This window comes from Vigna angularis, chromosome 7 (assembly GCF_016808095.1).
Source record: "Vigna angularis cultivar LongXiaoDou No.4 chromosome 7, ASM1680809v1, whole genome shotgun sequence".
Taxonomy (NCBI): domain Eukaryota; kingdom Viridiplantae; phylum Streptophyta; class Magnoliopsida; order Fabales; family Fabaceae; genus Vigna; species Vigna angularis.
In genome coordinates this window covers 17,078,471-17,092,075 of record NC_068976.1, presented here as the reverse complement: position 1 = coordinate 17,092,075, position 13,605 = coordinate 17,078,471, and the positions used below count along the sequence as shown (strand labels likewise).

The window sequence follows — 13,605 nt, the reverse complement described above, 5'->3', positions numbered from 1 at the left end:
ATTATCATGTAATTTGATAGGTTAATTACTGTCATTTTATTAACATGCACAGTAATTCACATGCTATTACGTGTATTTAAGTAACATGTTGTCACACTTAGCAAGTTTAATTATATTGTTATTTCAGTGACGTACATAATCAATTGACATCTGTCACAAGTCTAAAATATAAAATTTCAAATGTATTTATTTTATTTATTTTAATCCATTTTAGATTCAAATGTAGTTAATGCTTTTATATTTTTATGTTTTCCCTTTTAAAATGTTTTTCTGACAGCTATTTATTCGTATTATTTTTGTTGGAAAAAAAAAAATACAATGTAGCTTTGCATGATATTTCGATTGGTAGGGTCGAGAAATATATCTTCATACTTTAAACCACTTCACATAACTCAGTTTATCTCGGATTCTAATATTTACGTTAGTATTTTTGTTATATTAATTGATTATCGTAATTAAGTCTTAAATATCTAATAAATACAATAATTATCTCTTTATTTTGTTTAGGATGTAAAATAAGTTTTTGTTATAAGCATGTATTATCTTATTAATTATTATTTTGAGACTTTCTTAATATATCATGAGTCACTAATGTTGATAATGATCTATCAAGTTGATTTGAAGGTTTTAGAGAGTTAATTGATAATTCGATTGAACCTGTTGGTACGGTACATATGATATTACATATTAAAATGTTTAATATTAAAAAATGAACTTTTATGAATAAAAAAGGGAAATTAAAGTAAAATAATAAATATAAAACGTGTTTATGAAAATATTGGGTGACTTATCTGTTTTACTCTTAACATTTGAAATCCTTCACTGTGCAACTCTTTAACTGAAAGCAACTGTAATGTAATAAGGGGTGGAGCCCGACAGAATGATGATCTTCTTCATTGCAAAACACTTGCAATTTCTTATTTTTTGACCAAAGGTTATCTGCTGTTAATGCCGTAGTTGTAAAGTTGAAGACTTGAAGCAATAAACAAGGCTTTGATTAAAAAAGCAAAAAAGAATGAACTTTTGTAGTTTCAAACTCTCGGACCAAAGCAAAAAACAGTCCAAATACCAAAACAAAACATAAATAGTAAAATAAAACACAATTCCCTGACATGTGCGGAACTCTCAGGAAGTAGCAGTTGGTACCACTACTAGCAGAAAGAATCACAGACAAAAGCACTATGGTCTTAGGTACACAGCTTTAGATCAGATTCAAAGAAACAGACAGCAGAACCCATACCTCAAACTCTCTCTCTCTTGTCTTAAATACTTTCAAAACTTTCCCTCCATTCAGTTGTAGGGGGAAGAAAGCAAGAAGCTATGGAAACCATCTCAGTTTCCAAGCTTCTAGTACTTGTTTTCACCATCTTGTTTGTGGGTTCTGAGTTGATCCATTGCAGTGTCACTTATGATAGGAAGGCCATTATCATCAATGGCCAAAGGAGAATCCTCATATCTGGTTCCATTCACTACCCCAGAAGCACTCCTGAAGTATGTATATACATACATATGTTCATTATAATATGTCTCCCTTTTCTTCCAACTTTTTTTTGTTTCTGTTTAAAGTTTGCTGATTGATTGCTGCGTTTCTGAGTTGTTTGTTTGAAATGTGTGTTGTTGCAGATGTGGGAGGATCTAATCAGGAAGGCCAAAGGTGGAGGTCTTGATGCCATTGACACTTATGTCTTCTGGAATGTTCATGAACCATCTCCTGGCATTGTACCACTCTGGAATCTGGATCTTCACTGCATTGAATTCGGTTTTAAATTCTCAAGTACCATCTCACAGTGTGTTATTTTTAATTGCAGTACAATTTTGAAGGGAGGTACGATCTGGTACGGTTCATTAAGACAGTGCAGAGGGTGGGGCTCTATGTCCATCTTCGGATTGGACCTTATGTGTGTGCAGAGTGGAACTTTGGGTACATACACCTGCAACTTTCCCTTGTGGATTTCTTTGGTTTGTTGGTGTGAATGTGAATGCTTATTGTGATTTCAAATCACATTCTTTAATGATGCAGAGGGTTTCCTGTTTGGTTGAAGTATGTTCCTGGCATCAGCTTCAGAACAGATAATGGCCCTTTCAAGGTTGGACCTTAACTTAAAATTTTTAGTTCTGTCTCTGTCTTCTGACTCTCCCTGCTTAATCAACAAATCTTGAATGGTCTAAACCAGAAAAATACTTCTTTTTAACTTGTTCACTTTTTAGGCTGCAATGCAAGGTTTCACTCAGAAGATAGTCCAGATGATGAAGAATGAAAAGCTATTTCAGTCTCAGGGTGGTCCAATCATTCTTTCTCAGGTCGGCAGTTCCTTTTACCTTTTTCACCACAGGAGCGTCATAGCTGAAAGTGTTTCTTCAAAAATTGTTTCCCACATGTTTTTTGCATGGCAATAAGTTCCTCATAAAGTGAAATTTGGATGAATGTTCAAAATTCCTGGAGCACAATTCTATCCTCTTTCTTCTATAAAATTCTGAGATCCTGGATTTCTTTTTAAAAAGCTTGTCAATAATGTTACCCCAGTCATCACGGAACCATATTAAATTCTGGTATACTGAATCAGATAAGTCTTATAACAGTGTGATTATGACGTTTTGGTTCATGATTTTTGCATTTGCAAGCTACACAAAAACCATGGATATGATCTGGAACTCACAAAAATCGTGCTAATACATCACTACTTGAAGATAAAATCTTAAATTTGTCTCTACCTTTGTTAAAATTTCTAGATTGAAAATGAGTATGGACCAGAAAGCAAGCAATTGGGAGGTGCTGGTTATGCATACACAAACTGGGCTGCAAAGATGGCTGTTGGATTGAACACAGGAGTTCCCTGGGTGATGTGCAAGCAAGACGATGCCCCAGATCCAGTGGTGAGCAATCTCAAGCTCTTAGCTGGTTCACTCATTCATCAGTTTCAGTTATTACACCATTAATGAGAATCATTTCAATAACAGTCTTTTTCTCTTTCTTTAAGTTCATCACAATTAGACTTTTATTAAGGGTCTACTCAATTCTTCTCAACAGATAAATGCCTGTAATGGTTTCTATTGTGATTATTTCTCCCCAAATAAACCATACAAGCCTACCCTTTGGACTGAATCTTGGAGTGGCTGGTAAGTTATATAGTCTTCTTTTCTTTTGTGTATGATTATCTGAATTCTTTACCCTTTTGATCTTTTTCTCTCTTCTCATTTTGGACATCAGGTTTACAGAGTTTGGTGGTCCAATTTACCAGCGACCAGTGCAGGATCTAGCTTTTGCAGTTGCTCGTTTCATTCAAAAGGGTGGCTCATACATCAATTATTACATGGTTGGTGTTCTTCAATGATTTATTTCGCATTTAACAAAACATACTATAAAATATTAGTATTCTCACGGGCTTAATGAAAAATGATATAGTACCATGGAGGAACTAATTTTGGAAGATCAGCTGGAGGGCCATTCATTACCACAAGCTATGACTATGATGCTCCGATTGATGAATATGGTCAGATAATTTTGCTTTGAAAACATCAAGAGCATTTATTTGTAATTTATTCCGCCATAAATTCTTTTCATTTTTTGTTCTAGTGACCACAACGAATCCTATGAAATAGTACCCTTAACTATTCAAGTAAATAACAGTACCTGTTTTAAAAGATAGCTTTGTCTCATAATCTGTTCTATCATGGTCTGTATAAGCAAATTAAGCGAGTGAGTATTTTACCGAATTCAGGTTTGATCAGGGAACCTAAATATGGTCATTTGATGGACCTTCATAAAGCTATTAAGCAATGTGAACGTGCTTTGGTTTCTTCAGATCCCACTGTCACATCATTAGGAACGTATGAGCAGGTCAGTTGCCTCTGATGTAAAGCAGTAACCTCGTCTAGTTGTGTACTTCTTTAAGATAAACTACTTTCATGGTGAATTCATGTCGTAATTATCTTCCAGGCTCATGTGTTCTCTTCAAAAAATGGAGCATGTGCAGCTTTTCTGGCAAACTACCATTCCAATTCTGCTGCAAGAGTGACCTTCAATAACAGGAAATATGACTTGCCTCCTTGGTCCATAAGCATCCTCCCCGATTGTAAAACAGATGTTTTCAACACTGCAAGAGTAAGAATGTTTAAAGGGGCCTTTAATTCCATCTTAATTTAGTATGATGGAAGAAGAAGCTATTGTTTTTCCATCAAGTATTTGCTATCTGCTTTGCCCTTTTGCATCAAGTTATTGATTGGATTGTTCTGCCTTCATCAAGGTGAGGTTTCAAACTACAAAGATACAAATGTTGCCTAGCAACTCTAAGTTGTTCTCATGGGAGACGTATGATGAAGATGTATCTTCACTATCAGAAAGTTCAAAGATCACAGCTTCTGGACTATTAGAACAGCTAAATGCCACCAGAGACACTAGTGACTATCTATGGTATATAACCAGGTGAGTTAGTTAGTATACAGATTTTCTTCTAGATTTTTTTAACAGCAGTCAGTGAATTCAAAGTATTTTTGAGTCATGCATAAAAGCTTTCTTTTCTGAAGAAATTCTTGAATTCTGCCGTTTCTTCAGTCTTTCAGCTTTGAATCTTCCTGGCCATCTCAAATCAATGAAATTCTTTGTTTCACTTCTTAGTTCTCAGCAGTTGAAATCTCACTGTTTTCTGGTTTGCATGCCACACAGCGTTGACATTACTTCATCAGAATCCTTTCTTAGAGGGGGGAACAAGCCCAGCATCAGTGTGCATTCAGCAGGCCATGCTGTCCACGTGTTCATCAACGGTCAATTTTTAGGTTTGTAGTTTAACTCGGTAACTCTTATGATTGGAATCCAACCAACATGTGATGATTCCTAATTCCTTTTACAGGCTCAGCTTTTGGGACAAGTGAAGACAGAAGTTGCACATTCAATGGCCCTGTCAACCTACGTGCTGGAACCAATAAAATAGCCCTTCTCAGTGTAGCTGTTGGATTACCCGTAAGTAACTTGCTTTTGAACTCCAATTTGAACTTGATCATTCCTTTATACTTAGCAGTTTGCTCATATATTAATAACTTTTGTTCTTCTTTTTACCTCAGAATGTTGGATTCCATTTTGAAACATGGAAAGCTGGGATCACAGGAGTTTTGCTTCATGGACTTGACCATGGACAGAAGGATTTGACATGGCAGAAATGGTCATACCAGGTTTGATAGACATAAATCTAACATATGCGTACAGAGGATTTATCATACACGTTTTAACTATGGTATATAAACAAACAGATTGGCCTAAAAGGGGAGGCTATGAATTTGGTGTCTCCAAATGGGGTTTCATCTGTTGACTGGGTGAGAGACTCTCTTGATGTCCGAAGCCAGTCACAGTTGAAATGGCACAAGGTAAGAATTGTTAATGGTTTATGATATAACAACATCTTAACGTGTAAAATGAGAAGCCTGTTACTGATCCTGAACATGGAACCTTCAGGCTTATTTCAACGCACCTGATGGAGTTGAACCATTGGCCTTGGACCTTAGCAGTATGGGAAAGGGTCAGGTATGGATCAATGGACAAAGCATAGGGAGATATTGGATGGTTTATGCAAAGGGTGCTTGTAGTTCTTGCAACTATGCTGGGACATACCGGCCTGCAAAATGCCAACTTGGTTGTGGACAACCTACGCAACAATGGTAATACTTTTCAATTGAACTTCAACATGACATCCTTGTCCTCAGGAAAACTATACTCACATAACTGTTTGTGTGAAAAAGCCACATACCCCTCTATGCAGATCACAGAGCCATTATGTTTTTGTGGTGTATCAACTTATGTGATTTAACTTTTATAGAAGTCTTTTCATTTAAGTTATCTAAATATTCAAGTTCCATAAGTCAATTTTAACTTATTAGAAATGTTTCATTTGTTTTGAATTTTTTTCCCTGTAAGTATTTACTGAAACTTTTATTTAATCAAGTTCTCAATATCTTAGAGTAATACCAAAGTCTAGAAAGTGGAGCTTGATAACGAGACAACCATTTTGGATACAAACACAGTACACCCCTTGAATGTGTCCAAAGCTACTTTATCTGTAAGCCCCATCCGTGAATTTGGACAATGGAAGAGTTGATTTAACCTTTTTCTATTTGGAATTTTGTAGGTATCACGTGCCAAGATCATGGTTAAAGCCAACAAATAACTTGATAGTAGTGCTTGAAGAACTGGGTGGCAATCCTTGGAAAATATCTCTACAGAAGAGGACAATACATACACCAGCATCTAGTGAACCCAATTCAAAGAACTGAAAGAACGTGAATATTAGTAGCTACATGGTAATAATCGACATAAAAAAATTGGATGTCTATTTGTGCAGTTCTCTGTCTTCCATTGGCACTGGTAGATCATAATGTTGATGAAATTTGCTACACCTGGTAGGAGTTTGGTTCAACCATTGATGTGTTTATCTCCAATTCCACATTCTCCTGATCTTGCATCTGATGGAGAATGACAGATTACACAAAAAGTGTGGCAAATTTGCTTTTTAATTTATTTTCTGGACTTAACTGTCCTTATGTATGTGTTACTGGAAATGAAAAAAAAATTACAAAATTCAGACTTGTGCTCATATCACTCTTGTAATCTGTATATCTCAATACACGCAATGCAAGTATCAAGTATATCAGTGATTATCTCTCAAGATTTTCTACCATACTTTTTTATAACATCATATTATCTTTTAGTATTATAACAAAAACACTAAGAACTTCATTTGAAGTGCATCACTAACTGATTCTAAGTACAGTTCTTGAAGCAGCACTTTATTGTTATAGTTTGTCAAAACACCTTGACTATATATAGTACTAAAAATACCCTTATAGTACTTTGTTTACTCCGTCAAACAAATCATATATAGAAAAAGATAAGTCCACGGTAATGATAGAAAAACACAGGCACGAGGCTAAACATTCTCATAAATGCTATGCTCACAAAGTTAGTACTTCAATTTCCATTTATTTTCATGTAAATAGAAGGCAACACAACAATTTATTTTATTCTGTTACTCATGTTCTGCAAACTGCATAGCCATAGATAGAGAAAACATGCACACTGAAAAGAACATATTAAAATGTTTTATTGTTGTAGTTGATCTTCCTCATGTGATGCTGATGGTACTTCACTTCAAGCAACAACAGTAGAAGTAACAACAGTAGAAGCAGCATGCTTCGCTATGGTTGCCTGCAGCTGATCCTTGTTAGCACCCACAACCTTGTCCACCAGCTCACCTTCTTTCAAGAACAAGAAGGTTGGCATAGCCTCAATGGACCATTCCTCAGAAACACTCTGAAAACATCAATGCAATGAACAATCCATAGTATACTAATAGTCCATGTGATCTTTTAAGCTTGAAAATAAAATAATGTGACAAAATAGATTCATGTGCTTACACTCAGTTCATCCACATCCACCTTGAGGAAGATTACATGAGGCGTCTTCTTAGCAATCTCTGCAAGAATTGGGGCCATAAAACGGCATGGACCACACCAGGAAGCAGTAAAATCCACCACAACCTAGTAATTTAAGAGGACGTTGTAGTGAAAAGATAACATCATACATAACATAGAGATCCTTTTTTCTTTTTATATAAAGAAAGCAACATGCTATAAACCCTTATAAGGCACATGAATAAAAAAAAGGTTCCTTGTGTTTTTTATTTGCTCGTTTTTCTTTAAATATAAAACACCATCCTGGATTTTTAACTGGTTTTCAATTTCTTATCCATGAAATAGAGAAAGCGAAAAAAAGAATACATTTTTAATGTTTTCAGCAGACGTAATCCTGGATTTTTAACTGGTTTTCAATTTCTTATCCATGAAATAGAGAAAGCGAAAAAAAGAATACATTTTTAATGTTTTCAGCAGACGTATTAAGCCAGAAACAGATAAAAAAACAGAGTGGTACTTTCATAATCAATGAAAACAAGTAAATAACCTTAAACTGAAGAGATCTCAGAGAAAACAAAGTAAAGGTGATGGAGAAATTAAGGTTTGTTTGGCTACTAACAAGTTTTTTGGAGTCCTTTCCCTTCTGAAAATGGTCTTTCCACGAGTCAACGGTCTTAACAGCAATGACTTGTCCCTCCTCTTCAGCCATGTCTGAAATGTTAGTTCTTGCCTTCTTCACCTTAGTTTGCAGAATCAAAGAGAGAGAAAGATTTTTAGAATGTGAGGTAGCTGAAAGACATGGAGGAATTTTATATAGTACTCCTCCTAAGTTATTTTCTGTATTTAATTGTAATCTTGTAATTCTTTTAAAAAATTAAACATATTTTATGTTCTTAAATTATTATAAAATATTATGTTTAATGTAAGATTAATTTTAAATTATTTTGTTTTTACATGGAGTTATAATTTCATTGAAAACATATGAAAGAAACATTTATTACAATATGAGAAAATATAAAGGAAACTAATAAATGCAGAGAATAAAATATATATACTATATATTTTATTAAATATAATACATTATTTATGTTTTTCAATTAATATATAAAAATATTAAACATCTAATTAACTGATTAGAGTTATTGCAATTTAATTGATTTTTAAAGTTAAATATGCAGATAGAATAATTGTTAAAAAAACTTGTTTTATACACAATTAAAAAATATGTAATCTTTCTACTAAAACAAATACATAATTAAAAAGAAAAAGAGGTTGTGGACGTTAAGTAAATGGAGAATACAGACAATAGCTTCTATAATAAGCTGACAAAAGTAATAAATGGAGAGAGAAAGAGTTGTGTGGTCAGAGTTGTGTGGTCAGAGTTGTGTGGTCAGAGTATTATAGCCATAAAAGTGTTAAATAAATTTTGGATTAATATTTTTATTTATTATTACTATGATTTTCTTAATTATGTTTCAAATTTCTAATTTGGTTATTTAAAAAAGATGATTAATACACTATTCTACGTTAAATTAATAATAAACATATGTCTTCAAATGTAAAAATTAAAAACTAGCCAAGGTAATGATAGTTTTAAAAAATAATATACCTGATTATTTATTAAAAGTAATATTATAAATATAATTTTTATTAATAAACTTTTATTTTACAAGAATTATAATCCTTTTATAACTTTTTTCTTAAATATTTTATCTGTTTTTTTAATAAATATTTGACTATACTGTGTCTCTGTTTAAATATCACAGTACCTTATATAATTTTTGGCGTTAAAGCTTATAATCCTATCCGATTATAATTTTGAAAAAAATAAATCAATTTTTTTTCTAGTTTTCTAAGAAAATTATTGCATATGACTGTTTTTAGCTTGCATATAGTATTTAAGGACTTAATATGTTTTTAGAGTTAGGAATGTTAGAATGTGTTTTCATTGTTGATTAGAATTTGTGTTCAAAAAATGTGTGGTACATCTTTAGAATTTAGGAGCATTTATCATGTAAGTGAAGTTAATGATGTTTTATATTGATAACATTTAATTGTTTGTGACTGTGTCTTACTAGAGTAAAGCTAGTTTATATTGTTGATGATAGAATCTACGTTATTCTTATGAAATTAAGTCTATTAACAACGTAATTGAACTAATCAAATTTTTGTAATAAGGTTATCAAATCTCCTGTAATTATAAATCTCCAATAATTATATTATTCATAATTACATATATGATTTAGATTATATTGTTATGTATATATTTATCTTTAATGATTAATAATTCACACATTTAAATTATATTTCTCTTTTAAGTGGTATTCTTAGTCTTTTTTATCATGTCTTATCTCCTTACATAGTTTTTTCCTTATTTACGCACGACCTTCTCTTACAATAATTGAGCTTTACTATTGTTTGTCCTTCTCTTACAATAATTGAGCTTTACTATTGTTTGTCCTAGTCGCCAACAACATGCAAAACAGAGCAAGCTGAGCCCTTGGAACCTTTGTTGTGCCCACGTTTTCTTGTGTTTGTCGGTCATATGTCCCTTCTCTTTTACACACCATCTCACGCCTCCACCGCTACTGTTTCCTATCGTCGTCATATCTTTCATCTCCACCAACAACCTGTTCTTGTGTCCTTACTCCCTTTCTTCTCTCAGTCGCACACCGTCCTTTGGTCCCCACGACAATGCATCGCCACATGGCAACTTGACTGTTGTCTTGTCTTTGTGTCGTGTTGTGTGCCCCATCTTTGACGCCATGTTTTCAACCAACTTTGCACTTGGCTTCTTACCAGTCACTTCGTCACAATCCTCCTTGGGTAAACCTAATTTTCACCCAACACTCACTGTCTCTAATTTAAAAAATAGCATTCATTTTAAGCTTGAAATGGAGAAGGATCATTATGCTATGTGAACTGAAATTTTTGAAACTCATGCTCAAGCTACCAGAGTTTTTCACCATATCATTCCTCAACCTAGGAAGGAATGTCTGGCTCCAACCGATGCTGATCATGAACAGTGGACCACCATTGATTCTACTGCACTTTAGTGGGTCTACTCCACTATCTCTTTTGATTTCCTTGCTACTATCATGGAGAAAGGTTCCAAAACTAGGATACTTGTAACTATTTAATTACAATTGTTTAGGACAGCCATAATTCCCTTATCGTTGCTTTCGAGCATGATTTCTCTTCCATTTGCATGAACGAATTTTATAATGTTTCTGCATAATGTTAGTGTCTCAAATAACTTCATGATAAGTCGAGGAATGTTTGTGCTCCTGTCAGCAATTATTGTTTAGTTCTACATCTTGTCTCTAGTTTGTCTAAGCCTTTTCGTGGCGTAGCAACCCTGATCCGTCAAGGCAACCCTTTGTCTTCTTTCCTCTAGGCTTGTTCTATGCTAACTCTTGAAGAATATAGTCTAGCAAAGATGAAAACCATGACTTCTCACATCTCCATGCACACTTCAACCCCAAGGAACACTTATCACTCCTCTCTAACATTACGTATAGTCTCTCAAACAATCATTCTTGTCCAACTACAATCACAACAATTAGAATTGCTTTAGTGGACGTGATAAATGTCAATGACTCTCGCTCAAATGGTTCATTTGGTTTGTTTGACTCTCTTGTTGTAGTTCCTTCTACATCATGGTAGCAACCTCAGTATGTCCCTTGCAATTTAGGGTTGGACTCTCCATCTTTAGGGAATGCCTCCTTGTCCTTATCCCACATTTGAGTGGACTCATCCCACAGGACCTTCAAAGCAAGCTGACATTCTAAGTTAGAGTTCTTAATTCTACACCAACTCATCTTCCCAACTCCCACCAACATTGTCGCTGCTATGTACACCATGTCCTCGATGCCTCATAACAACACGTGATACATGGGCACTGGAGCCTCGTCACATTCAGTAGTATAACAAGTTAACCTCTCATCTTATTCTAATTTGAGTCATTTAAATCAGACACTTATTGTTGGTAGTGGTCAAGGTATTCCAATTCAAGGTTTCGGTCACACAATCCTCTTACCTCAATTCACAATAAACTTCTGAACCTCAAGAACGTCTTGCACACACAATATATTATAAAAAAATTAATTTTTGTGCGACAACTCACTACTGACAATATTATTTCAGTATCTTTTTATCCTTTTGGCTTCTCTATTGCTGATTTCAAAATAGGTTCCTCTTCTGAAATGTGATAATGTTAGAGACTTTTATCCCATTACTAATCCCGCTCATTTTATTGGTCTAGCTTCTAGTGTCTGACACAATCGTCTTAACCATTCCAATTTTTTTATTTTAGAATCTTTTCATAATAAGTTCATTGCCCGTAAACGTTTAAATTTAAACATTTCAATTCTTTTATTTTAGAATCTCATCATAAAAGTAAGTTGTTTGACCAGTTCTTTTATTTTAGAGTCTCGTCATAAGAATAAGTTCATTGTCAATAAACATTTAAATTTAAAAACTATTTATGATTTATGTGTTTGACAAACGTGTTAAGTTGTTTTGTATCATCCAATAATACCACTTTTATGTCTTTTTGATATTTTATATAGTAATATTTGAACATCACCCGTGTTAAGTTCTTCTCATCATAGCTATTATATTTTATTTTTGAATTATTATTATTATTATTATGTAATGTAAGATATTTTTCGGAAGGTGAGGAGTCACACGTGGAATATTCTATACCACTTACACACTATATCCACTGAGAGAACCCTTCTTCCACCAAAATTCCACACACTCTCTCTATCCAATCCAAACATCAAACATTAATAACAAAGATTGCCAAAGGATGCTCTTTCACTCTCTAAACTCCAACAAAAATGCCACAAAAAAACCACACAAACATCCCCTAAATCATGCAATCCCTGTCTTTCTTCTTCTAAAACAAACACAAAAATGGCATCATTCCCAATGCCACACCTCCCACCATGCACTTCTCTCCCTCACACTACTACCGCCGCTAATATATTCTTACCCTCCTCTCTCTTCCGCCGTCGCCGGACTCTCCACCCTCTCCGCTGCTCCGCCTCCGAAAAGCCACAAGACGACGCCGTGGAGCTGCCTCTCTTCCCTCTGCCTCTGGTCCTCTTCCCGGGCGCGATCCTCCCTCTACAGATCTTCGAGTTCCGCTACCGCATCATGATGCACACGCTCCTCCACACCGACCTCCGCTTCGGCGTGGTCTACCACGACGCCGTTTCCGGCACCTCGGAAGTGGGCTGCGTGGGGGAGGTGGTGAAGCACGAGCGCCTCGTGGACGACCGCTTCTTTCTGGTGTGCAAAGGGCAGGAGAGGTTCCGCGTGAACGACGTGGTCCGCAGCAAACCCTACCTGGTGGGACGCGTGACGTGGCTGGAGGACCGTCCGTCGGAGAACGACGGCGGAGACGACGCGGAGGCGCTGGCTCAGGAGGTGGAGGAGTATATGAAGGACGTAATACGGATCTCGAACCGGTTGGGAGGGAAAGGTGAGAAGGAGATGGGGGATTTGAGACGGAACCTGTTTCCGACGCCGTTTTCGTTCTTCGTGGGAAGCACGTTCGAGGGTGCGCCCAGGGAGCAGCAGGCGCTGTTGGAACTGGAGGACACGGCGAAGAGGTTGAAGAGGGAGAAGGAGACCCTCAAGAACACGCTTAACTACCTTACTGCTGCTTCTGCTGTCAAAGATGCTTTTCCTTCTTCTTGATTCATCACCATCATCATCATCATCGATACACTACACCTTATAAATTTTGATGCTTCACGTTTCATGCTTTATATTTGTTCATAATTACTGCTTAATGATACTAAATATAGTTTTTCAGCTCCTAATATATGTCATAGATCAATGTGCCATTACTCATAGCATGTTTGCTTGGAATAACTTGAAGTGTGCTATTTGAACTTTTTGGATCTGAATTTGTAAATATTTACAAAACAGAAGAAATAGTTCCAACGACTTTCTCGATTTCAATCTAGTTTGAGCATGTTATGTTACAGAGATTTTACGTGATTTTCAAGTTATGTAGTAATCTGGTGTGAAAAACCGGCATGATCATGTTCAGAAGACAACGATTTCTGCAGATTTTTTAATTATGCAGCACGGTAGTCCACACAGTAACAAGATATATATATATATATATATATATATATATATATATATATATATATATATATATATATATATATATCATTTATTTCACAT

General features: G+C 35.1%; 3 protein-coding genes across 3 annotated transcripts; 2 read left to right on the top strand and 1 right to left on the bottom strand.

Moving 5' to 3' along the window:
* The first annotated feature begins 956 nt into the window (after positions 1–956).
* LOC108338061 (beta-galactosidase 5) lies at positions 957–6,653 on the top strand. Its single transcript, XM_017574733.2, has 18 exons — positions 957–1,491; positions 1,624–1,719; positions 1,809–1,921; positions 2,021–2,087; positions 2,209–2,301; positions 2,731–2,874; positions 3,029–3,117; positions 3,209–3,314; positions 3,404–3,491; positions 3,720–3,838; positions 3,938–4,102; positions 4,245–4,423; positions 4,664–4,773; positions 4,848–4,957; positions 5,059–5,166; positions 5,245–5,358; positions 5,447–5,649; positions 6,117–6,653. Exons 1-18 carry the CDS (start codon positions 1,321–1,323, stop codon positions 6,259–6,261), a joined length of 2,220 nt encoding a protein of 739 aa, XP_017430222.1. The 5' UTR covers positions 957–1,320; the 3' UTR covers positions 6,262–6,653.
* A 294-nt stretch (positions 6,654–6,947) lies between these two features.
* LOC108338062 (thioredoxin H1) lies at positions 6,948–8,189 on the bottom strand. Its single transcript, XM_017574734.2, has 3 exons — positions 8,018–8,189; positions 7,402–7,524; positions 6,948–7,297 (listed from the first exon to the last, which is right to left on the bottom strand). Exons 1-3 carry the CDS (start codon positions 8,105–8,107, stop codon positions 7,136–7,138), a joined length of 375 nt encoding a protein of 124 aa, XP_017430223.1. The 5' UTR covers positions 8,108–8,189; the 3' UTR covers positions 6,948–7,135.
* A 3,986-nt stretch (positions 8,190–12,175) lies between these two features.
* LOC108337457 (uncharacterized) lies at positions 12,176–13,378 on the top strand. The gene has a single exon (XM_017573989.2). It carries the CDS (start codon positions 12,319–12,321, stop codon positions 13,105–13,107), a length of 789 nt encoding a protein of 262 aa, XP_017429478.1. The 5' UTR covers positions 12,176–12,318; the 3' UTR covers positions 13,108–13,378.
* Positions 13,379–13,605: the final 227 nt, after the last annotated feature.